The 26,994-nt window shown below is 47.1% G+C and overlaps 1 protein-coding gene and 1 long non-coding RNA gene across 2 annotated transcripts; both read right to left on the bottom strand.

Annotated features, from left to right (window-relative positions):
* Nucleotides 1-6,433: 6,433 nt before the first annotated feature.
* Nucleotides 6,434-7,016, bottom strand: LOC140581524 (uncharacterized). The gene is made up of 2 exons (XR_011984615.1): nucleotides 6,816-7,016; nucleotides 6,434-6,689 (listed from the first exon to the last, which is right to left on the bottom strand). It is a non-coding gene; the product is annotated as an uncharacterized lncRNA (long non-coding RNA).
* Nucleotides 7,017-10,792: 3,776 nt separating this feature from the next.
* amer3 (APC membrane recruitment protein 3) lies at nucleotides 10,793-26,960 on the bottom strand. Its single transcript, XM_072704418.1, has 3 exons — nucleotides 26,463-26,960; nucleotides 22,281-25,051; nucleotides 10,793-12,484 (listed from the first exon to the last, which is right to left on the bottom strand). Exon 2 carries the CDS (start codon nucleotides 25,028-25,030, stop codon nucleotides 22,289-22,291), a length of 2,742 nt encoding a protein of 913 aa, XP_072560519.1. The 5' UTR covers nucleotides 25,031-25,051; nucleotides 26,463-26,960; the 3' UTR covers nucleotides 10,793-12,484; nucleotides 22,281-22,288.
* Between the last annotated feature and the right edge of the window lie 34 nt (nucleotides 26,961-26,994).

Here is a 26,994-nt window from a genome sequence, read left to right as displayed (position 1 = left end):
GTAGTGTTGCTACTAATCATATTGCTGTTTAGGTGTTGTTCTAGTGTTCTGTCTTCCCAGGCGGGTTTCCCCTTACCCATACGGGGATGACCCTCTCCTTCCTGCCTGGCTCTACGAACCACAGCCCCAGGTTGTCATCAATATGACCAGCAACGCCAACTCTGCTGGTGACTCGTGGTTCATCCAACCGCCGCCAGTGCCCATCGCCCATCGCCCATCGCCCCGCTGCGCTTTTGTCCGGAGTATTACTACGCTGTGGACTCTGTGTGAACAGTGCAGATTCTGCGTGTTCAAAAGGGGGGAGTGTGGAAGTAAAATTGGACATTAATAGGCCCGGGAGGGGAGGCATATTGGGTCTGTTATGTTTTAGGCCTTAGGCAAGAAGAGATTGTTTTGAATACTGTGTGACCTCGCTTTGTGATAGCTGCCTGCAGTTGGCTCCGCAGAAGCTCGGACCTTGGAGAGGCAGACAGTGGAGCAAAGGGGGGGAGAAACCACTTGCAGGAAGAGACTCAAAGCCGCCCCAACTGCTGCACAAAAAGTTATAGCTTAATAAAGTAGTTGTAGTAGACAGTATATAATATGTTACGCAATTGATCGCATAAGTAATCATACTAATCATATGTTAACCATGTATTTGCAGTGATTAAAGTAAGCAAATTAAAGTTTAAAGTAGAATCACTGTTGGTGTCCTCAATCCTTTAAATAAATATTTGAGAGGGAGTCTTTTCAGTGTCAGCTCTGTGGTTAGCATGTTCATGTCACTGCCTCCTGGAACTGGCCTGATTTGTGAATACCTCCTGTGATTGGTGTGCTCATGTGACTGCCTGTTGTGATTGGCATGATCATGTGACTGCCTCCTGTGGTCATATGACTTGCTCCTTTGAATGGAATGATCGCACAACTGCCTCCTGTATTTGGTGCGATCATATGACTGCTTCCAAAATCAAGAACAATATATCAATTAAAAGCAATGCAAAATAACCTTGTACCACAAGGGATATAGAATAGCATATATCATACGAACTAAGGTATATATGAAAGAAATAATGAAATATAGACAATGCAAATTATTATCACGATCGGTGATAATTAATCCCCATTAATCAATTAAACGTATAAGCAGCTGCAAAACTACTTACACTCGGACGTGCCATCATCACCTACCTTCACACATGGACTGGGGAGCCCTTTCAGTCCTGGCAGGAGACCAACACGTGAGTCCCGAGAAAGTGCCGGGCGATGCGCGCTCTATCCCACGGCTGAGCTCCGGTCTGTACTGGAATCTCCCCCTTGCCATCCATCCATCCATCCATATTCCAACCCGCTTATCCTACTGGGTCGTGGGGGGTCCGGAGCCTATCCCGGAAGCAACGGGCACGAGGCAGGGAACAACCCAAGACAGGGGGCCAGCCTCTCTCTCCCCCTTGCTTTATACTAAATTTAGAGTTTACATTTACAGCATTTACATTTACAGCATTTGGCAGACGCCCTTAGCCAGAGCGACTTACATAAGTGCTTTAACACTCTACAATGAATTTTTCCCGATACTAGCTCAATAAAACCAAGGCTATGAATACCATCGATCTAATACTCTGTTGGAGAAGTGCTTTTTTTTTTTTTTTTTTTTTTAAGTAATGCAAGTATAATGCCAGAAGTGCTAATTCAGGTATTTCTGGAAAAGGTGTGTTTTAAGTCATCTTTTGAAGACATTCAGTGACTCAGCTGTTCGGACATCTAGGGGGAGTTCATTCCACCAACTTGGTGCCAGAACAGAGAAGAGCCGGGAGGTGTGTCTTCCTTGTGCCTTGAGGGGTGGTGGGACCAGTCGAGCAGTGCTGGAGGATCGGAGAGATCGTGGTGCAGTGCGGGGTGTGATGAGGTCTTTTAGGTAGGATGGAGCCAGATCATTTTTGGCTTTTAAATTGTCCATCCCACTCCTGGGTCCCAGGTGTAATCACCATCAATGTTAGGCTTATCCCACTCCCCAAGATCTCCCAATTCTCTCAACCTGAAAGCCACATCACCTATTCTCTCCCCTACCATAGTCAACAACACTGACATCACTGCTGCCTTGTACGGAGTGGGTGCTGTTTTAATGAGAGCATTCCGGGTCAGTACTGTTAAAGATAAATCATCCAGCGCATCCACATGCCCGGTATACACACCCGCCCTCATAGTTAACTCTCGCATTCTAGCGATCGCTTCTGACAAGGTTTGCCACTGGCCCGGTTTTTCCGGCCAGCTGGATTCATCAGGGTATCGCTGGTTCACCCCGTTGCCCATAAGGGATAGGAGGGTAGTGTCACTGCTTCTCCCATCTATTGGTGGCTGCCTGTGCTCACGACATTGAGACCGCACTACAGCATCGGTGCTTAGATCACAAAAATGGTGACAATCCATATGATCTATGGATATCTGTGCCGCACCTTTATCATACAGCCTGACCAACCATTTATCTAATGGTTCTACTGGTCGCTGCGTCATCCGCTCCCGTATATCGCTGATCTCCTTCTGTTTGAGAAGATGACCCACAGAAACACCTCAAAGTCTATTGTTTCTCAGCTGATCCATAGAAATGCCTCACAGAACTACAAATACAATGACTCCCACAACAGAGGAGGAAGACTGACCTTTGGAAGGGGTCACTGCTGTGATTTGTCAAATTCCTGCCATCCACAGAACATATTCATATAAACAATAGCATTAGGAAAGCTTAATGAAACTTTAAAAATATGGTTACCTTATATACTAAAATGACACAGTGTTAAAAGAATAGGTGATAAAATCTTTGTGTAGCTTGACAGTCCACCCTGTGAACTGGCATTTTTTAAAAAGGCGCTGTGGTTTAAAAAAACAAGCTGTAGTCTTATGGTCTATCTGTATAAATATTTAAAAATCTACTTTGAAATGTTTACCAACCAGCTGTTAAACTGCGCAGTTGTGCACTAGACCTAGAGTGACCCCAAATAAAGTAACCCCCTGGTTTCACAGTGCCGCTGACTCAGGTGTTTACCTGTCGGCCGTCTCAAACCCTCTGATGTCACTCTTCTCCTCTGCCCACCACAAGTGCGCCTTTGATCTCGGGCTCGCGCCTTTAATGTCACTTTCAGCTGGTAGACATTTAGAGGAAGTTTTGGAGGCACCTTTATGAGGCTGGAGGGTGTGACGGGGCTTGTTTGAGCTCCACTAGCTGCTCTAATGAGAGCACTAACAGCAGGTGACCTGCGGACGCTCCAGCGTCCCAGACAAACCCTGGGAAAGGGCTGCTGTGTTCAGTGAATCCCTGGGAAAGGGCTGCTGTGTTCAGTGAATCCCTGGGAAAGGGCTGCTGTGCACTGGCCTCTAGGGTCACTACAGTGGACAGTTTGTGTACAGAGTCTGTGTGGTCTGTGGGGGTTTTCCCCGGTGAGCTGGGTGCTTTAAGCAGAGTGAGTGATCCCCCCCTCCCCCCCCGAGTAAGCACCAGTCCCCCGCCCATCCCATCCTGAGTGAGCCACAAACGGTGAGCCAACCTCGTGCTCACACTTTCCTCACTGTAGTGTGTAAGTAATGTCTTCTCAGGAGAGCGCCGCTGTGCCAGGAACAGCTCGTAAATGCCCTCCCTCCTGCCCCCTTCCCAAATCAAACAAACAGCAAATGAGGCAACGCAGCACATAATGTTTACCACACGGGGCCGGTTACCGGGGAGGGTGCTGGGGGTGGGGGTAGCTGTCGTGCTACGGGTCACCAGCCACGCTCAGCCATGCTCCAGAAAGGGGCCCCCCAGACACACTGAAGTGCAGGAGCCATGCAGGCAGGACCTGCTCTTCAACAGGTGCATTGGCAAGTGGTGTTCACTGCATAACACCACTACAAGAAAACGAATCCATCTCCCTCCATAACACTCCTCAATGACACTCTGTAACACTCCTTCCTGACATTGTAACACTCCATAACAATCCTGCATGACACACACAGTGCCCTGTTACAGCACACACACACACACACACACACACACACACACACACACACACACAGACACAGTGCCCTGTTACAGCACACACACACACACACACACACACACACAGACACACACAGACAGACAGACAGACAGACACACACACACACAGACACACACACACACACAGACAGACACACACACACACAGACACACACACACACACAGACAGACAGACAGACAGACAGACACACACACACACACACACACACAGACAGACACACACACACACACACACACACACACACAGACACACACACAGACAGACACACACACACACACAGAGCCCCCGGTTAGAGCTCTCTCTCTCTCTCACACACACACACACACACACACACAGTGCCCTGTTACTGCACAGAAACACACACACCGGTTAGAGCTCACACACACACACACAGTGCCCTGTTACTGCACACACACGTTTTATGCTGCCGTCTGGTGGCCAAAATTGAGTACTACCATTTAAAAACATTAAAATGATCTTTTCTGGTAATTGCAATACATTCAGTGTCTCTCCGCACCTCCCCACTGCCCCTCAAGGCCCTAGTGTTGTGTGAAATGTGGTGTTGGGCACAGGGGAGCAATAAGGGCGTGCCAGCAGTGGGCCCCCCCCGGCAGCCGGCAGGGACGGCCAACCGAGGTGTTCAGGGGCGCCACAGGCAGCCCGGCAGCAGGGAACCCCCCCCCCCCCAGGCGCAGACCGGGAGAGTCCCACCCCACCACACCCGATGAGACCTCAGCTAGCAGCCAAGGACGGGACAACCCCAGACCCCCCGGCAAACGGGGAGCCGGTCCAGCCAGGCGGGGTGACCCCCACCCCAGGCGCAGACCGGGAGAGTCCCACCCCACCACGCCCGATGAGACCTCAGCTAGCAGCCAAGGACGGGACAACCCCAGACCCCCCGGCAAACGGGGAGCCGGTCCAGCCAGGCGGGGTGACCCCCACCCCCAGGCCCCCCCCTAGGCGAGGCAGACAGGTGTAGAAGATGGCGGAATACGTGTCTGTATTAAAACCTTCAATTGTCCATCTCTCCTCTGTAAACAATCCATAATTGACTGACCTAGCTCTTGCATCTGTAAGTCCACAAGATGTTTTACTCTACCTCCCTATTCAATCTGTACTCAAATCTTTCTTCCTTTGCCTTTGCTTTGTCCTCCACTCCTTGCACATATACCTGGCAAGCGCCTAGAGAAGTTCGAAAAGTGCTGAAGTCAGAGTTGATTTTCTCCACCAACGATTCCACTACCTGCAACCGGGTTAACATCTCCTGTAACTGCTCTGGAGAAAAAGGGGCAAGAGGTGCTTTTCCCTTAGGAGGAAGTTGAGCATGCTCCTCCGATCCCTCACCCTCGTCTTCAGACACATAAAGATTACTTAAAGATTGGATAATATCCTGCAAAGGTTCTTGTCCAGTCACAAACGGACCAGCTGTGAAGTCTGGGTCTTGGAACTCATCCCGTGTCTCTAACACAGATAAATGTAAGGTAATCCATGCAGGGAGCAGAAATATAAAGTACAGATATTTTATGGGTTCCACTGAAATAAAGGTAGCTGATTACGAGAAAGATTGTGGTGTGTATGTTGATGCTTCCATGTCCCACTCTCTCCAGTGTGGGGAAGTAATAAACAAGGCCAATAGAATGTTGGGTTATATATCTAGGTGTGTGGAGTTTAAGTCAAGGGAGGTGATGTCACATTTATATAAATTCCTTGGTAAGACCCCACCTAGAATATTGTGTGCAGGTTTGGTCACCATACCTTAAGAAGGACATTGCTGCCTTAGAAAAGGTGCAACGGAGGGCTACGAGAATGATTCCTGGTCTTAGAAGAATGTCTTATGAGGAGAGGTTAGCTGAGCTGAATCTCTTTAGCCTTGAGCAAAGGAGACAAAGGGGGGACATGATCCAGGTCTATAAGATTCTAACAGGTCTGGATGCTGTTCAGCCAAATGGCTATTTCAATATTAGTTTAAATTCTAGAACTCGTGGCCATAAGTGGAAATTTGCGTTAGAACATTTTAAAACAAATTTGAGGAAGCACTTTTTTACACAGCATGTAGTTAGAGTATGGAATAGTTTTCCTGCTAGTGTAGCAGAAGTTAAAACCCTGGGTTCCTTTAAATCAGAGCTAGATAAGATTTTAACAACTCTGAGCTACAGTATTAGTTAAGTTCTCCCCAAATGAGCTTGATGGGCCGAATGGCCTCCTCTCGTTTGTAAATTTCTTATGTTCTTTCTTATGTTCTACTTGAGGGCTGCTGCTAGTCATGGCAACACCACTACTAATGCAAGATACAATGAATTGTTAAACCCTGATCCCTGTTCAGGCACCACTTATGTAACACTGCTGATTACTGCCTCAGAACCAACCTATTACACACTATACGTAGGGAGGGACATTTCAGGGTGGCATAAAGAGAAATACACCATCAGTTCACAGAACAAAGAATATTTACTAATAAAGGTGAGCATATTACCCCAGCAAATGTACATGTAAATAATGAATTAACAATAACTCAAGAAAACTGGTGTTGAGATGGATAACCATACAACTGAAATGAATAGCAGAGTCCAAAGTGGAGAGCAAACGTCCTCTTCCAGGTGAGGATGGTCCAAACAATGGTAGGACGTGAAGCCGGAAAGAGAAGGTTGGCAGTTGCAAGTAAACCAGGGGGAAAAAAAGGCCTTTCTGAAAATAAAAAAATTATACATCCCGCTTTTTGCTAAACCCAACAAATACACATTTATATCATTCAAATAATTGTTACTAAATTAAACAAACAATACATCCATATCATTCAGAAAAACATCTTACATTGAGCCATGAACGCTTCCCGTTCCTCAAATAAGGACTTACTTCCTTTATTCTGAGCCACAACAAACATGGCCGCCCTTTCCCTTATATAGGCTCTTGCTCCTTATAGTCCTCTAGGAAATTATACTGACCCTTAGAGGACAGGAGTATAATTGCAGACATCTGGTAACAAACCAGTGTTTGTTACAGTGCCCTGTTACAGCGCACACATACACACACACACACACACACACACACACACACACAGTGCCCTGTTAGAGCACACACAAATATTATGCCGCCGTCTGGTGGCCAAAATTGAGTACTACCATTTAAAAATATTAAAATGATTTTTTTCTGGTAATTGCAATACTTACATTCGGCAAGGAGATGGCAGTAAGAAAATAGAAAAATAATTTTCCCACGGTTATTATGATAATTCACAAGGTAAATTTATTGTGTATGTGTGTGTCTGTTTGCCTTGTGCTATGTTAAATGATATTACTTAATGCAGGTTTGATTAGTTCCCTGTACAGCATTGTCCTGAGCCTGGTAGCCTTGTGTCTAGCTTTCCTTCTCTTTGATCTCTCTTCCTCTTCATTAACATTAACGGTCCTGAGCGTTATACTGCAAAGTGGGTTTGCTCACTTTACTTACGAATTTTCCATACTGTGGATCATAGCTCAGTTCTGCATAGAGTATATTACCACGGTCATTTACACTGCAGTCTGTCCCAGGCAGCACAGGGCAGAAGGCAGGGCTCAGCCTGGGCGGGATGCCAGTCCATCGCAGGTCTCACACTATTCAGTGACTGCAATTATATAATCTGTACAAACTGCAGAGAGATTGGATGTTTTAATTAGCTACCTTTTGATAGGTAGGAGGTAGGTAACACCTGCCCATTTGTGTGAGCTCTAACCGGGGGCTCTGTGTGTGTGTGTATGTGTGTGTGCTCTAAGTGGGCGCTGTGTGTGTGTGTGTGTGTGTGTGTGTGTGTTGTAACTGGGCACTGTGTGTGTGTGTGTGTGTGTGTGCACTGTGACTGGGCACTTTGTGTCTTTGTGTTTATCCATGTGTGTGTGCGATATAACTGGGCACTGTGTGTGTGTGGGTTTGCATTGATCACATTTGATAAAATTTTCCCCAAAGTGCAGTAAAACACACACATACACACAGACACACACATACACAATAAATTTACCTTGTGAATTATCCTAATAACCGTGGGAAAATTATTTTTCTATTTTCTTGCTGCCATCTCCTGGCCGAATGTTAGTATTGCAATTACCAGAAAAAAATCATTTTAATATATTTGAATTGTAGTACTCAATTTTGGCCACCAGACGGCAGCATAAAATGTGTGTGTGCTCTAACAGGGCACTGTGTGTGTATGTGTGTGTGTGTGTGTGTGCGTGAGCTCTAAGTGGGTGCTGTGTGTGTGTGTTGTAACTGGGCACTGTGTGTGTGTGTGTGTGTGTGTGTGTGTGTGGACTGTGACTGGGCACTTTGTGTGTTTGTGTTTATCCATGTGTGTGTGCTCTAACAGGGCACTGTGTGTGTGTTTGCGTTTGTGTGTGTGTGTGTGCGTTTGCGTGTGTATGTGAGCCTTGTAACTGGGAACTGTGTGAATGTGTGTAAGCTCTGACCGGGGGTTCTGTGTGTGTGTGTATGTTTGTGTGTACTCCATGTGTGGACTGTGTTTGTGTGTGGAGGAGGCCCTTAAGGCCACATGTGACCGATTACAACAAGAGTTTGCTAGGAACAATCCAGTCCTCTATTTGACTCAGGCTGATGAGTCCAATCACTGGGGTTTCACTACAGTTCATTTGCTAGTAGGCGTGAATAGTACAGGTGAGGGATGGGTTTGTTCGGCCAAGGTAATTATCACATGGGCTGTTGATAGAGCATGGGAGGCTGAGGACCCCGACCGCTACGGGGCGCGGGTGCGAGAACTGACTGTAACTGCTCTGCAATGTCGACGAAGCCCTGATAACTGTACTTATTCTGCTGTGTCTTGTCCGTCGGACACACATGTGAGGGCGAAGGGGAAGACCTTGCCTGAGGATGCCTTGGCTGTCATTCCTGTGAATGGGACTGTGTGTTTCCGTCTGTTTAATTCGGCCCAGTCGCTGACCCCTTCCTCCCCACCGTTGCACTGTAGGGCTTATGTCAACTTCTCTGTCCTTGGTGATGTCTTGCTAGTGGCACCACCACGTTCTGTGTTTATCTGTGGTCGCAAAGACTCTCTTAAGGGTTACATTGTTTTCCTCCTATTCGCATGGTGCCCAAGGAGCAGATGTCTTTGGCTGTGCGTGCATATTCGCGCAGCAAGCGGTCGCTAAGTCGGACTGAACAATGGTTTGGGGTGTTTATTCCATCCCTTGGCTCTGCAAAACCGTATGGCATTGGATATTCTATTGGCTGAGAAAGGTGCTGTTTGTGCTATAGTGGGGAGAGAATGTTGCACGTACATCCCTGATTCCTCTCAGGCTGTGCAAGATCTGGAGGACATGGTGCACAAACGGATGTCTGCGATACCTAAGTAGCATGGCCTGTTTGAGTACAGCTGGGACAATTGGTTCTCCTCACCGATTCCGGGTTTATCCGGGTTGTTTAAACCTTTAGTTTTTAGTATATTGATTTTGCTTGTAGTGTTGCTACTAATCATATTGCTGTTTAGGTGTTGTTCTAGTGTTCTGTCTTCCCAGGCGGGCTTCCCCTTACCCATACGGGGATGACCCTCTCCTTCCTGCCTGGCTCTATGAACCACAGCCCCAGGTTGTCATCAATATGACCAGCAACGCCAACTCTGTTGGTGACTCGTGGTCCATCCAACCGCCGCCAGCGCCCAGCGGCCATCGCCCATCGCCCCGCTGCGCTTTTGTCCGGAGTATTACTACGCTGTGGACTCTGTGTGAACAGTGCAGATTCTGCGTGTTCAAAAGGGGGGAGTGTGGAAGTAAAATTGGACATTAATAGGCCCGGGAGGGGAGGCATATTGGGTCTGTTATGTTTTAGGCCTTAGGCAAGAAGAGATTGTTTTGAATACTGTGTGACCTCGCTTTGTGATAGCTGCCTGCAGTTGGCTCCGCAGAAGCTCGGACCTTGGAGAGGCAGACAGTGGAGCAAAGGGGGGGAGAAACCACTTGCAGGAAGAGACTCGAAGCCGCCCCAACTGCTGCACAAAAAGTTATAGCTTAATAAAGTAGTTGTAGTAGACAATATATAATATGTTACGCAATTGCTCGCATTAGTAATCATGTTAATCATACTAATCATATGTTAACCATGTATTTGCAGTGATTAAAGTAAGCAAATTAAAGTTTAAAGTAGAATCACTTTTGGTGTCCTCAATCCTTTAAATAAATATTTGAGAGGGAGTCTTTTCAGTGTCAGCTCTGTGGTTAGCATGTTCATGTCACTGCCTCCTGGAACTGGCCTGATTTGTGAATACCTCCTGTGATTGGTGTGCTCATGTGACTGCCTGTTGTGATTGGCATGATCATGTGACTGCCTCCTGTGAATGGCATGATTGCACAACTGCCTCCTGTGTTTGGCGCGATCATGTGACTCCCTGTTGTGATTGGCATGATCATGTGACTGCCTCCTGTGGTCATATAACTTGCTCCTTTGAACGGAATGATCGCACAACTGCCTCCTGTATTTGGTGCGATCATATGACTGCTTCCAATGATCATGTGATTGGCATGATCATGTGACTGCCTCCAGTGGTCATATGACTTGCTCCTTTGAACGGAATGATCGCACAACTGCCTCCTGTATTTGGTGCGATCATATGACTGCTTCCAATGATCATGTGATTGGCATGATCATGTGACTGCCTCATGTGGTCATATGACTTGCTCCTTTGAATGGAATGATCGCACAACTGCCTCCTGTATTTGGTGTGATCATATGACTGCCTCCTTTGAATGGTGTATTAAAATGGATGAGAGGGGGATATAGGGCTCTCGAAGGAACAAACAGGCACGCTTAGGTTCACTCAAAAACACTTTATTACAAGTAATACAAGATAACTTCGCATTAAAATCAAGATCAATATATCAATTAAAAGCAATGCAAAATAACCTTGTACCACAAGGCATATAGAATAGCATATATCATACGAACTAAGGTATATATGAAAGAAATAATGAAATATAGACAATGCAAATTATTATCACGATCGGTGATAATCCCCATTAATCAATTAAACGTATAAGCAGCTGCAAAACTATTTACACTCGGACGTGCCATCATTACCTACTTTCACACATGGACTGGGGAGCCCTTTTAGTCCTGGCAGGAGACCAACACGTGAGTCCCGAGAAAGTGCCGGGCGATGCGCGCTCTATCCCACGGCTGAGCTCCGGTCAGTACTGGAATCTCCCCCTTCCTTTATACTAAATTTAGAGTTGCGTGCGGGCAGGGGGTAAGCTGGCCAGGCTCACCCCTTCCCCCCCCCAGGCAATATCATATGTACTCCAATTCCCCCTTTTGTCCGAGTGATGCTGCTTGCGATAAAATACTACAATAGGCGTCCTTGCGCCAGGTGTCTTTGCGCAACGCCTCCCTGTTCCCCCCTAAAGGCAATATAGGGTGCTGTATACCGACCCCCCCCCCCATCTCCCGAAACCAAGATAAGAATTCTGCATGCTGATCTAATGGCCCAGATTAGCATCCTGGCTTCTTTTTATGAGCCCAAGTTATTTATTAGGTTCTACAGGGGATCGGTAAATAACGTGTTTGTGCAGTCTAGTAACATTAGGGGTGAATCATGGACGATTGATCTGAATTTCAGGATGATCAGCACACACGCAATCAGAATTAATCCACAATTACAACTTCCCAGAATATTATAGTAAAAGGATTAATTCCATGTCACGTGGGTGACGTAATCGTCCGCGAATTCATCCTAATACATTCGGTCCCTCGGCCATGATTCACCAATGTATAACCCGTGCAGAAATGTGATCATATAACCTGCGGGTATAGATACATAAACAGGTGTTCCACACAGCCAATAGTATAACGTATTCGTAGTGAATATATATCCTCTATCTCGTATATCATATGTTTTGTTAGTATAGGCATCTAGTCATTCTCCCTTCCTTTTAAAGTCCAATATGCCCCTCCAGCTATTACAGGCAGCACAAGGAACCGACATAAAGTTTGGGGAGTAGTTACACTATACATTTCCCATTTGCCAGTACACAAAGTCTCGTTACACTGAGTTATTTCAGGCTTCAGATGTAATCACATACTGGAATCAATATTCCAGAATTTCTCCCATTAAAATTAAATGTGATTAACACTTGATGAACATTATTTAGTTGAATTTTGGTGTTTCATATAGTCATAGTGCATTCAGTCCGATTCCTCCACTGAGTTAGGTCACACTCCTACAGCCACTTGAGGGGCACTCCGGCAGACGCAAGGATGGGAATGTTCTTTCCCATTGTGGCATCCTCTACAGACGTACATCTCGCTCCGGTTCAACAGTCAGTTCAACAACGAAGCATGATTGGTTTGCTGGTCAGGTGAAGATGTCTTGCTGCCGCTCCGTCGCGCTGTCTTTCCCTCCGATCCTGAAAGTAGAAGTCTGCTCCAACTCGGTCCCTGGGACTGCAGCATAGCCGAAGGTCGTCAGCAGCGTCGGCCACACCCATCACCAGAACCATCGCGTCATCCTGTACACACATAAGGAAAGAACTCACATGTACATTAGTTTTCTCGTAGATAACATTCATTAGCTGGGACATGTCGCCAACTTCGGCGCTTGGCTCCATAACGACCACAGTGTTGTTTCGTCCCACAGCTGTCACTTCTGCAGGTTTCGGTGGGTTGTCTTGTTGTTGTACCCACATACCTGTGTTTTTATTCTCTTTACTTGTTTTCGGATTCGCTCCTATAATTCCTTACCCCAAACCTCCTTGGTCCTAATTTTCTAATTCTGATTTTTCCACGCAGGCATCCGAACAGCCATACCATTCGCTACTGACCAGGAATCAGTATTAACATAGCAATCACTCAGCCCTTCCTGCTTCCAAAACCATTGCTCACAAATCAGCCCATTGGTTGCTTTTACCTTCACCTGTCATTTCCAACATCTGCTACACATGGATTACATGCCGCAGCTTTCCACTTTCGCTTACCATCGACATACTTAGCCGCCCCATCCGTACAACACACATGCCGTTTCTGTTCTTCACCCCCCACGATATAGGGGACTCCACCAACACTGTCAATATCACAATCTCTTCCCCTTTCTCTACAACATCCACCACTTGCTCATAGCCCTTGTCATTTACATACCATTTCCATTTTAAAACCCATACTTCTTACGCTCCACCAATCCGGTGCTGCTTCAATCTCACTACCTTGTTTGCGAGAGGTATGGGGAAAGGTTGCATCTTCACCTTCTACACCAATACCGGTCGCGCTATCACAGTACCTCCAAATTTAAATTGTCCATCCCACTCCTGGGTCCCAGGTGTAATCACCATCAAGGTTAGGCTTATCCCACTCCCCAAGATCTCCCAATTCTCTCAACCTGAAAGCTGCATCACCTATTCTCTCCCCTACCATAGTCAACAACACTGACAGTACTGTTAAAGATAAATCATCCAGCGCATCCACATGCCTGGTATACACACCCGCCCTCATAGTTAACTCTCGCATTCTAGCGATCGCTTCTGACAAGGTTTGCCACTGGCCCGGTTTTTCCGGCCAGCTGCTTTCATCGGGGTATCGCTGGGTTCACGCCGTTGCCCATAAGGGATAGGAGGGTAGTGTCACTGCCTCTCCCATCTATTGGTGGCTCCCTGTGCTCACGACATTGAGACCGCACTACAGCATCGGTGCTTAAATCACAAAAATGGTGACAATCCATATGATCTATGGATATCTGTGCCGCACCCTGATCGTACAGCCTGACCAACCATTTATCTAATGGTTCTACTGGTCGCTGCATCATCCGCTCCCGTATATCGCTGATCTCCTTCTGTTTGAGAAGATGACCCACAGAAACACCTCAAAGTCTATTGTTTCTCAGCTGATCCATAGAAATGCCTCACAGAAATACAAATACAATGACTCCCACAACAGAGGAGGAAGACTGACCTTTGGAAGGGGTCACTGCTGTGATTTGTCAAATTCCTGCCATCCACAGAATATATTCATATAAAAAAATAGCATTAGGAAAGCTTAATGAAACTTTAAAAATATGATTACCTTATATACTAAAATACTAAATTTAAAAAGGCGCTGTGGTTTAAAAAAACAAGCTGTAGTCTTATGGTCTATCTGTATAAATATTTAAAAATCTACTTTGAAATGTTTACCAACCAGCTGTTAAATTGCGCAGTTGTGCACTAGACCTAGAGTGACCCCAAATAAAGTAACACCCTGGTTTCACAGTGCCGCTGACTCAGGTGTTTACCTGTCGGCCGTCTCAAACCCTCTGATGTCACTCTTCTCCTCTGCCCACCACAAGTGCGCCTTTGATCTCGGGCTTGTGCCTTTAATGTCACTTTCAGCTGGTAGACATTTAGAGGAAGTTTTCGGAGGCTGGAGGGTGTGACGGGGCTTGTTTGAGCTCCACTAGCTGCTCTAATGAGAGAACTAACAGCAGGTGACCTGCGGACGCCCCAGCGTCCCAGACAAACCCTGGGAAAAGGCTGCTGTGTTCAGTGAATCCCTGGGAAAGGGCTGCTGTGTTCAGTGAATCCCTGGTAAAGGGCTGCTGTGTTCAGTGAATCCCTGGTAAAAGGCTGATGTGTTCAGTGAATCCCTGGGAAAGGGCTGCTGTGTTCAGGGAATCCCTGGGAAAGGGCTGCTGTGTTCAGTGAATCCCTGGGAAAGGGCTACTGTGTTCAGTGAATCCCTGGTAAAAGGCTGCTGTGTTCAGTGAATCCCTGGGAAAGGGCTGCTCTGGGCTGGCCTCTAGGGGCACTACAGTGGACAGTTTGTGTACAGAGTCTGTGTGGTCTGTGGGGGTTTTCCCCGGTGAGCTGGGTGCTTTAAGCAGAGTGAGTGATCCCCCCCTCCCCCCCCGAGTAAGCACCAGTCCCCCGCCCATCCCATCCTGAGTGAGCCACAAACGGTGAGCCAACCTCGTGCTCACACTTTCCTCACTGTAGTGTGTAAGTAATGTCTTCTCAGGAGAGCGCCGCTGTGCCAGGAACAGCTCGTAAATGCCCTCCCTCCTGCCCCCTTCCCAAATCAAACAAACAGCAAATGAGGCAACGCAGCACATAATGTTTACCACACGGGGCCGGTTACCGGGGAGGGTGCTGGGGGTGGGGGTAGCTGTCGTGCTACGGGTCACCAGCCACGCTCAGCCATGCTCCAGAAAGGGGCCCCCCAGACACACTGAAGTGCAGGAGCCATGCAGGCAGGACCTGCTCTTCAACGGGTGCATTGGCAAGTGGTGTTCACTGCATAACACCACTACAAGAAAACGAATCCATCTCCCTCCATAACACTCCTCCATGACACTCTGTAACACTCCTTCCTGACATTGTAACACTCCATAACAATCCTGCATGACACTCCTTAACATTCTTCCGTGACACTTCTCCATAACTCCCCTACGATAATATTACTCCATGACACACCGTAGCACTTTTACATGACACTCCTATATAACACCACTCCAATAAAACTCCTCCACGACATTCCACAACACTCCTCCATATCACTCCCCAGGCCTCCTCCATAACACTCCCTAGCACTCCTTGACGTTCCTTCATAACACTTCATAACTCCTTAATACATCCTTAACACTCCTTCACAACTTCCCTTACATCACCTTGGACGAGTGACTTTGCTCTTGCCATAGTATCTGACATGGGCGTAAATTTCATTTAACAGTAGGGGGGGGACAATAAATATAAAATTCCTCATGAGCAAGGGGACACAAATAATACAATCAAATTGTACAAAAGATATGTCCCCACAGTGAAAAACTTTGCTTCTATCATTATTATTGTAGCATGGAGACTGCGTCATTATGGTTATTTTCAAAGTTTTTCTCAGGTTCAATGACAAAGCAGATTTTTCTTCAAAACTATTTATTGCATTGTTTGTTATGTTGTTTAGAGTCAAGCCATCAACATACAATAAAATGTAAACATGACTGTTTAAATGCATAATAGAAATTGATTATACAAACAAATACAGTGGGGTCAGTTCGGACGTAGCACAGTGCTCATTTAGTAAATGCACAGCTAAACAATATGCTAATTGTGGCCGTTAATATTAAGTTAACATTATGCCAAGTCGTCACAAATAAAACAATGCATGGGAAACGGCTTTGGCGTGTTAGTTGCAGTGCACTATGCAACAAGCTATTGTAAACAAGCTAACGTTAACTAGATAAGTAATATTTTAATCGCTAATATAGCAGATTCATGGAAAATTACATCGGTAATCAGCATTTTTGCCGCAACTAATTTATGAATGAGTCTGCATCAACTACATTAAAGAGAATCGTTTAATTTAAAGTGAATAAAATACCCTACTTACTGCAGTTCAACATTAATTGAGCTGCAGCCACACACCTGCCTCGTGTGTGCAGAGTAGGTGAGATGACCTGGGAAAGCAGGCAGTTGGCCAAACCACTGTGAGGAAGGGGAGGGGGAACTCAACTGTTTCTAAATGCATTTTTTGCGTTTGTTTTTTTTTTTCTACTTACACAATTATTTTAGGTATACATACATATATTTTTCACAATAGAGAGTGCGATTGTTTTTTATTTGGGGGGGACAACCCTCAGATGGGGGGGGACATGTCCCCTCCATCCCCCCATGGTATCTGAGCAAGACCTCGAGGCCCCAGCATCCTTCCCTTTTAAAAGCTGGATGCTGTTTTGTGACATTCTGGTCTTCCTGATGTTCCCAGGTCCCACGTTTGGCTCACTGGAGACACTGGCATTAAGCTGGTCTTTGTGTAGCCAGTGTGACGGCTTCTGTGACCATTATAATACGTAGTGGGGTCATCTGACCCCATCCCTCTTGATGCATGCTACCCACGGCTCCATATCACAGAGGCCGTGCCTTCACAAGAGCCCCATGCTCCACTCAGCTTCATCCCTCCCTCCCTCCCCCCTGATTTACACTGGATGCGTATCCGCTGCGGTGCGAATGCGCTGCGTTCCCATTCCGTCCGAGGCCGTCCGCCAATTCACACTGGATGCGTTTGTGGTCCGTATCTGATCCGGCGCGCAGCTGGTTTGCGAGATCACATGACCACGGGAGAATATCATTTAACATAACATGTATCTATGTTTCTATGGATAAAATAATGTGTCACTCCCATATACGTTACTGAACACTTTATTAGGAGTTTACAAGTACTTCACAGTACAGGTTACTTTCACTAAAAATCAAGTATATACATAGTTAATTGGAAGATTCAACTTATCGTCAAATCCCAAAACTTCTGAAGTTTCACTCCACGCCTTCTCCCTTCTACTATTATCCTTGTAAAAAGGATGTCTGGGGTCGTACACAATTCCGTGTTTCTCCACCTCCAAAATTAATTTTTCCTAGTCCATGATGTGACGGAGAATTGGCGCATGCGCTCTGTGTTGCGTTCTTGATCCGTATCCGTCAAAAATAGACTTGATGCGCATCTCGACGGACTGCCGGACGCGTGACGGAACAGAGACGTAGCGGAGACGCAACGCAGCGGAGACGCAACGCAGCGGATCTGGTGTAAACTGATGCATTGACTTTATTGGCGGCGATTGCCTGCGGCTGCCGTGTCGGAAACGCACCGCAGCGGATACGCATCCAGTGTAAATCAGGGGTCCCTCTCTGCACCTCCCAGCCTGGCCCGCCGCCCCAGCCTCATTAATATCTCCCCCCATGTCACGACACATTACCTTGTCATTACACATCCCAGAGTCCCTTCTTTTTTTTTTTTTTTTATATGTGTCCTGTCCGGCAGCTTTCGCAAGCAGAATCATGGTCTGAATGCACTGCTGTGTCAGACATATTTGCTTTACCATGAGGGGCTCTATAAACTCTGTATAGGCCCTTCATGTTGGTCAATTTCTTTTTATTCGTATATTTATTGTATTTTATTTAATACATGTAAAATATTCCAGTTGCCGTGCTGCCCGGAAGGGAGTGATAGATTAGGAAAATGAGTGAAGAAAAGGGGTAGGGAGAGAGATTAAAGAGAAGGAAGGAAAGAGAGAGAGAGAGAGAAAAAAAATAAATAAATAAAAACGAGCAAAGGTGGAGACAACAGTGTGACAGAGAGGCTAAGAAAGACAGGGGAGTAACGTAAAAAGCACATAAGGCAAGAAAAAAGAAAAATGCATTTGAAATACAACCAAAAAAGCATAAATACAAAGACACAACCAGAAATAAAGAAAATAAAACAGATATACAGACATACAAAATTGTAGCATGTGCTTGGAAGGGAGCATGTGTGTTCATCTGTTTGGGGGAGGTGTTTGAACATGTATTCGTGTGTTGGGTGCGTGTGAATTTCTCCATGGAATGCCCTTGATAGCGAGGGTGGGGGGCCGCAACCACACCCCACAAGAACCAGAGGCCGGCGGACACAGGCCCAGGAGACCCAAGGCGTCCGCAGCCCCCCAAGAGCACAGGAGAGCCAAGGCCCCACGTCCCCACGACAGCCGCGTCCCCACCCCAGCAGGAGAAGGAGGGAGGACCCAGGCACAGCCCCCGCAGCCAAAAGGGCACGAGCCCCAGAGAACCAGAGGCAACAGGCAGCCGACCCCGCGAGGGTGACGGCCGCTCCCGCACGGGCCAGGGCCCCAGGACCCCGGGCGGCCGGGAGGCGACCGGCCCCCGGCAGAGAGCCCCACCCGCGCCGGAGAGGCCCGAGCCCCCCCCCAGGCCACCACCCGGGGAGGAGGGACAGGAAGGAGCAGCTAGCCTCGGACCCTGGCCCACACCGCCCACACAGACACCTCGCAGACACACCTCTCAGCCATACACATAGACCATACATCCACTCACACAACAGACACATACACAGAGACAAAAAGACATAAGCCCATCCACTCCGGACCGCCCTCCGCCATGCGGGGGAACGGACGCCACCCCCCAGCGCCAGCCGCAACCCCAGGGCGCCGCCAGCCGGATAACTACCCGAGTGCCCCCCCACCATCGCGGGCAGGGAGCAGGGGTGTAGGAAGACCCGCCCACTCTCCTCCCCCACGCACCTGTGTGAGAGGTGGAGTGTTGGATGCATGTGTTGGTCATTGTGAGTGTATGTGGTGTAAGGGATGAGTATGACTGTTGAGAAACTTAAGATGGATTTAAAATTGACGGGGGAAGCGCGGAGGAGTGCTGCTTGCAAACAGTTTCTCCAGCATCAATGGATTTGCAGTGAGGCAGGGGTGTGTAAAGGGGCGGAGCCACAGGGCACTGGGCCCAGTTGAAAGCAGATGGGTCCCCAGGGTGCCCCCTCCTCTGTCACTCACCAAATCAAAACATATCATTGGCTACTGATTAGGCTGGCCCCTCTGTATGAATTATGTCCCCTCCACCTTAAAAAAAAAAAAAAAAACGCTTAAATGATATAATTAATAAATCTGCCAATCTTGAGGCAAGCAAAAATGCTCTTGGATGCCCTGCCCTCCTGGTGGAACCTTCCTGCATGGAGGTCCGGATCCTCAGACTGACCCTTTAAATTATTCATCCCCTGTAACTGTACCTGCCCTTCTCACTCCATTTATATAGCCGGGCTGCTCCATTATTAATGCTGCGGCGGGACACAGTGAAAAGCAACAAAAGCTATTGGAAACTTCTGGAAAATGGGAAATTGTGACTGAACAAAGCACATGCACAGGGAGCGATTAGACACTCCTCAGCAAACCTGGGGCATTATTAGACTGTACTGCCGTGTCAGCTCACTTCGGACACTTTATGTTCTGTTACGTTTTACTCATAAAACATGATTTATTCTCATATTCTGAATTTGGCCATTTCCATAAACCGAGCTTTTGTCTGCGAATCTTCTGTTTGCCAAATCCCCAGAACAGAAAATGGATGCTTAAAAAAAAAACAAAAAAAACAACAGATTTACCAGACCCTCCCTCTTTTGTTTTTTCGGGAGAGTAAGAAACCAGACCTTTTTACACAGCATGTGCGTTGATGTGTGTGATTTCCTGCAGGATCGTCTTCCCTTGTAAGAGCTACTACTGTCACGCAAGCTGCTATCCTTTGGAAATCAGGTCGAAGTCCGCCTTGCCCAGACGGAATTTAAATATCGTTAAATATTCAACACACTGAAATCCTTGGCGCTCCCTTGATGGCTGGATATTTCTAAGGGTACAGATTGAAAGCATAGAAGCGACTGTCATTTTCCCATTACGCCTTACAGCGCTCCGGCCGGGAGGAACCCCGGATTTCAAGGCTTGAAAACGCTGGGGGGGGGTAAAAAAGGAGATTTTCAGGGGAAAATGAGATTTTACCCAGAAGGTGAGGCGACACAGAACAGGAAGAAATTGCATTTTCCAAGCCTAATTTCAACAGTGCTACTGGTTTCCAGTGGGACATGAGGGCATATGGATGTAAATTATGGGGGAGATAATCAAAACCAGCTAATACAACCCCCTGCCCCCCCCTTAAATGGGTGGAGACCTTAACCCCCCAGTGCTTAACCCAAAGTTATGCCCTTGTGTTAGTATGTAACAGAACAGGAAGTAATGATAGAAGTCGGCCTGACCATGAAATGAAAGCCAATCAAATCAGAAGCTCCGCCCACCGCCAACACTCCCCTCCTCATATGGTTGCACTGTCCTCATGTTTTGCGGAAATGCCAGATTGGTTCCCTGGGGCTTCTTTAGGGATTTTAATCCCTTTGGTTCATGTTTCCACCACCTCATCCCTCACAACACCTTCCTCTGGGTCTAGTAGGCAAGCTAATTATAGACCAAAACGACCTTCAGCAGAGCCAGGCAATCGATTCATTCCACAAGCCACTGCTAGTCCAATAATTACAGTGTTAAGATCTCCTCTACATATCCAAGTCATCCAGTCAGCACTTCTCACTTGCCAACCCTGTGCTACATACAACAGGGATATCGGTAAGTTATGTTACAGCCATGTAAAATCAAAATTAATTTTCCTTAATTCTTCCCCTTCCTCTATCCCCTAAAACCTTCTTGAGAAACTCTCCAAAAACGCCAAGATCACACTAAAGCAATCCTTAACAGCCAAATGCTCCATTTCCATGACGATGATGCTTCCCCACTGTTGTCATGGTAACATGACCAGTAAGGCATTTTGCTAGATTGCATGTTTACACGCTCATTTTCCCTCTTCTGGGTTTGCGCCTGTTTTTTTAACACAGGTCAATGGTTTTCCATTCAATTCAATACAATGAATGTGAACAGTTTGGCTGTTACATAATGAAGCTACTGCTTAATGACTGAGCGAAACACATGTATCATCAAAACCCAGAAGTCGTAAAAATCCCTAATGGCTCGTAAGTGTGTGTGTGTGAGAACATCGAGGTCATGCGGAATTGTCTGTACAAATCACATACGAACGCAGTATTCAAATGCGGGGCAAGTCAACAGGAGACAACGTGCTCAGAGGTCTGATTACACCAGGTCAAAAATTAGAAAGCATGAACTTGCCAGGGTACAAGCTGGACCACGGGGCTAACGTGACACGTCTGTCAAACGCAACCTTCAAATCAACCTCCACGTGGTTCAAAAAGTTACTGTGAGGTAAAGGTTCTTCGTTCTCTTTGACAGCCAGATATTAAACGGTGAATGAGAAGTCAGTGCGCGGTTTAGAGTTACAGAGAGCTTGGCATTGGCGTGCCGTACGGTGCTCGTGCTTCTGTCCTTGTGCTGCTCGACAGGTAGCCCAGCACACGCCCCCCTGGGGGGAGATGGAGAAAGATAAACAACTGCTTTTAATTCATTTAATTAACTCAGGTCTAATTTTACCGCAATGTTATGCTGAGCTGTTTTATTTTCAGCATAAAGCACATTTATTTTTCAAAATGATTATGAATGACTCAGAGAATTCTATTATTCTATTATACAATGAAGTATAATATATGTTTGATGCTGAAACCACATTAAATACATCTGATAAAGTAACAAAAGCCTAAGTCATACTGTACACTAAAGACTAGTTGCTTACGTTTCTCAACACATTCAGACTTAATTTCATCTAATTTCTTCAGCTGTTGTGAAGCCGTCATCTCACCATTTTCTGTAAATGCTTATCTTATTCAAGGTTATGGAGGAGGTTCACAGTCCAAACTCCAATTAACCTCAGCATGTTTGTTGGACTGTGGGCGGAAACCGGAGTACCAAGAGGAAAGCCCACGACGACACGGAGAGAACATGCAAACTCCACATACATGGTGCAGCGCTAACCACTGCCCCTGTCACAAAGCCTTAAAATTAATATACACACATAAATATTACAATGCAGGACAGCTCAGTGTTAGCCTAGCTTCTCTATGATCAACACGCACCTGCATCCTCATTTCTTCATCCGGCGCTTGCGGTCGGCCTTCTTCTCCTCCTGGAGGACGTGTCCGCACGGCTCGACACGGTGAATGCCGGACTTCTTGTGCCGCCGCAGCCTCTCACGCAGTTGCCCCTTGGCCCCGCCTCGCTTGACCAGGTGACCCTGGCTGCTGGTGAACTCGGAGTAGGCTGCGTTGGAGAGGGGGAGGGACGTGGGCCTTGGTGCCTGTGTGGGGCTGGCGCTGAAGAGAGCCCCTTGCACGTCTGGGCACGAACTGCGGCATTTCTGGAGAACAAGCTCATCTGAGCTGTTGGTTGTGACTAGACCCAAGTTACCGGTCTCTAGGAGAGACGGAGCGTCCTGGCGGTCAGGTCCACGTGGGGGCAAGGAAGCCAGTCCCCTGTTTTCACGGTTGGAACCATGTTTTCTTGGATTTTGTTTGGATTTGAGATACTTTTGACTCTGTTCTTTGCTCTTCTCCACTCTGACATCATTCTCTTCTGCGTCCTGCTTGCCTTCCCCCAGCTTGCCTAGTGGGGGCACCATTTCTGGCCCCCCGTCGATCCTCAGGGTGGACACCTGGGTCATGCACTGCTCCAGCAGGCGCATAAGACTGACATCACTCTCTGTCCTGCAGGGGCTGATGGGAGATTCTAAGAAGCCTGGCGGCAGTGAGCAAGGGCTTCGTGCAGATCCCGTCCTCTGGAAACTGCTGGGGCTTAAGAGGTCTGAAGTCTTGATGTGTTCGATGAAAGACACACAGGAATCACACAGGAACAGCTCCTTGGAGCCCTTTTTCAACAACCTCTTGCAAGACTCGCACAGCGATTCCCTGTTAATTGCGAGCAGAAACACAGTGCTTGCCACTGAACCTGGAGACCTGAGTATGGGAGACTTCAGGTCCCAGTTAGGCGTTAAGGGAGACTCCTTGTTGAAGATTCGGAAGGAAAACCCGTTTGCTGGTGTTCTGATATCGCCCTCTGGAGACGCTATATTGGGTTCATCTTTTCTGAGATTTGGTAGGAATACTAAGCTTCCGTTGACAGCTGGGGATTCCGGCGCTGGATCCTTAACAGCTAGCTGATTCTTCGGCATATCCTGACCCTCACGGTGGAGTTTATTGCAATTCGGAGGGAAAGTACTTGCCTCAACATCTACCCCGCCACACACAGACGGACTCGTCTGATTGGCCTTCTGCTTCAGCCAGTTCATGATTCCCATGGCCAGGGAGATCTCGGTGTCACACAGCTTCAACAGGCACTCCTTCCCCTTCCAGCTGCTCTGCAGGAGCTCCTGACCGACAAGATCCAAAGCCAAAGGCGGGGCCAGATTCTCCTCTGCTCCAACGTGGAAACTGTACATGGACTGTGGATGGTCACCAGCTTGACAAAGAATGCTTTCTGATAGGCTCACTTCCTCATCAATGATGGGGCTCATCCTGGACTCACAAGGGTCATAGAAGAGCTCATAAAGAGCATCGCCGCTATAACTGTCCCTGGGGAACCGGTTGGAAAGGTGAGGTGTAACAGACCCCCTACTGTTGTCCTCCAGTCCAGGTGAGATATAGTCATAATAGCCTTCGTCACTTGTGGACACTATTTCCTGCTTGTCACTTTTTGGTGTCCCCTTGTCATGTAAAAGTTCTACAGTCTTTTGTTCTGTCAGAAGAAGAGTTCTGTCAGGAGTTGATTGCTGGCTAATGGGTTGGGCCAGGGTGAAAGTGTTCAGATCTGGGCTGCCTACCGCCTTGGCTTCTTTACTCTTCAAACTGTCCCACAATCCAAACAAGTCGAGGATCTCTGCATGGGCTGGGGATGCCATCTGCTCCACCCCGCCCTGGTAGGACCCCACAACAGGGCTGGCCTTCTTGGACTCGCAGATATCCTTGTCGGGGTCTTGCTTCTGGCCGCCCTCAGCTGGATGAGGAATGGGGAGGTGATGCTCCTCATCTGCAAATATCTCCCCACAGCCAGTATGGGATCCAAAGCTCTGGAGGGAGGCCACGTCCTCGCAGATGCTACTGCAGAGCTCAATGGAGGAGTCAGACAGATCATCATTGTGGTCGGGGACACCGGAGCAGCCGCTGGTGGTCCCTTCCTGGGTCGGCTTGCCCATGTTGACTGATACTGCTGCTTTGTCTCCTCTTCCTGGAGTGAGGAAACCAGGAGAGACTACCTTCTCCCGCTTGTGACGCCTGATTCCAAGCAGGTCTTTGATAGCCTTTCTCGACTTCCGCAGAGATATCCGCTTCTTTGGGATAGACTTAGCGATGGAGGGCACGAAGGGCACTTGGGGCGTGAGATTACGGTAATCTATGATGTCCCTGCTGCTGGAGGCACTCCGGTTCTCGTGCAACAGCCCGCCTTTGCCACTCGGGGAAACGGCCAATCCGGAGAAGCTGACGCTGCTGACCAACTGCCTCCCGCTGTCCCCGGTGGGTGTCGCACTCCCGAATCTGCGCGGTCGGCCACTTCCTGCCTGCAGCACCATGCCTGCCACGCAGTCGTGGGTCCTGCTTCTCCGAACCACCCTGCGTCGCGCCCAACCGGGAGATTGAGTGTTGGTGGGAGAAGGGGACAGGTCCGTCCCCTGGCTGCTGGGGGAAGAAGGGCATGCTGGGGTGGTGGCACGCGATCGGCCCTTGTGTCTGCAGCCATCACTAACAGGTGTGGGACTCGGTCGCTTCTCGCAGTCCCCTGCGCCGCCCGTTGGCAGTGCCACACCACTTTTCATTGGACTGTTTGGTAGCGCCATTTGAATATTTTAAGAGCATCTCTGAAGAGAAACAGAGGACAGAAAAAAACACAGAGCTTTCTTAATGTAAAAAAATCCATTATCATATACATAAAAAAACCTCCATTATCATATATTTCAAATGTCTTGAAGAAGTATTGCGTATACTTTATCGCTGACAGAGCTGCTGTAAGCAATCCCAGGCAGCGGTAGCCTACATCCCAGTGGGGATGCCAATTTAATCAATGCACATATACTATAAGTTACAATCACACATTAATCTCTCACAACGTTTGTAAACATATTGCCCCATGAAAGGATTCTTTCACAGTGTACTACTTCGATATAGTACAAGTTACTATATTCCCATAAAAACTAGCAGAGAATGTGTTATGTTCAATATTAAAAATATATTAAAAAATATTCCTTTAAGCAACGATAATTCCCCTTCATTAAAATGACCATGTGTTGTTTTCTTTGCCCGATTCTTCAAATTCTCTTCCTGACGCAGTAAAGCTATGCCTTTCTGTAAATGCAACATAAATACTTTCATGTTTTGTGCCATTAATAACTATCACGGTGGATCCGCGCCTTTCCATAAATCCATCGATCCGTCTTATAAACGCTTATCTTAGTCAGGGTAAAGGGGACTTTCTATAAATATAATAAATACACGAAAAGCATATATATATGAGAAACCATGCATACCAATAAGATAATCTTAATGTATAAATAAATATTATACACCTATACGTAACCAATATTGTTTCGAGCAGTTTTCACCATGCACTGCTTTAATAGTACCTAATGATTGACTCGTTTCTGTTATGTTCATCTACGATCTATTTAACCAAGTAACGACGACTATTCATATTTTTCATTATGTGAATGTAGTCAAATGGAAGGCAAAATGTGCACGCCAGGATGGCTATTCTACTGTGTATCTTCCGTTTACATTTTTCTTTAACCGATATCCTGCTGTTCAATAAATTGTATATGACATCTGCATCTTTTTCTGGAAAGCAGTACTTTCTATCAACCTCGTCAATATACGCATGCTTATTCAAACATATTTAATTAGCATCTTTAGTTCTTCATTTTGACCAAATCCGCAGCAGCATGACACGGGTTCTTGGTTGCAAATATCGTACGACAGGGAAGGCGACCGCCTTCGCTATCCCCAGTTTACATGCATTTCGATGCACGCAGAACAAAAAAAATGCAATGCACGATGACCAGTAGCATATGCATATTTGTAAATAACCACCTGACACCTAAAGGGACATTTAAGCGTTGCCTCCAGCGAAAACATACGTTCGATCAAACGTTTAGATTCCACATCGCTAATTATTTTAACATGCATTCGTGATTTTCCTAAGCAGACCGCATGCCAGGCAATCTGTGCCCGCTTTCAGGTGGCAGACCTCCATTTAACGACGTGACATCGGCGTACCTGTTTCAGCGCTGACGGATGAATCGTGAATCCCATGCGGAGCTCGGCAGGGACGCGCAGTGAGCTTACATGGCGTAGCACGGGGGATAGACACAGCCCTCCAACCTGTTCAATAACTGGGAATCGATGCGGGGTACTGAATCGGATCAGAAACGCATGGTGGTTACTGGCCTGTGATACGAACCGAACTATCGGCGGTGCTACAAGGCAGACCAGAACAAAAGCGTGGCGTGCTGTAATGATGCAATCCTACTACGATGAAAACGAAGACGGCTGATGCACGCCAGTGATAGTGTGCAAGTCAAAAGAATTGTTCCAGATTGACATGTAACGCTGCTGCTTCATAATTATTATCATTCATTCGATAAGCATTTTGCCTACAAATACAAATAGCATAAACAAGCTGTAAGGAACGGACACTTAAGGTTACAAGACAGCGGTAAGTGCTCTTTCCCCTTGTGTAGCAGGATCGTCTCAGAGGGTTTGCAGCCTAATGTGCACGTGGCGACACGATTACGCTCCATGAGCTAAT

This window comes from Paramormyrops kingsleyae, chromosome 21, assembly GCF_048594095.1.
Source record: "Paramormyrops kingsleyae isolate MSU_618 chromosome 21, PKINGS_0.4, whole genome shotgun sequence".
NCBI classification, from domain to species: Eukaryota; Metazoa; Chordata; class Actinopteri; order Osteoglossiformes; family Mormyridae; genus Paramormyrops; species Paramormyrops kingsleyae.
This window is presented reverse-complemented; position numbering and strand designations above follow the sequence as displayed.

Bases quoted from the DNA above. Each gene is read 5' to 3' on its own strand.
- amer3 (XM_072704418.1), bottom strand. From the start codon at position 25,030: ATGGCGCTACCAAACAGTCCAATGAAAAGTGGTGTGGCACTGCCAACG.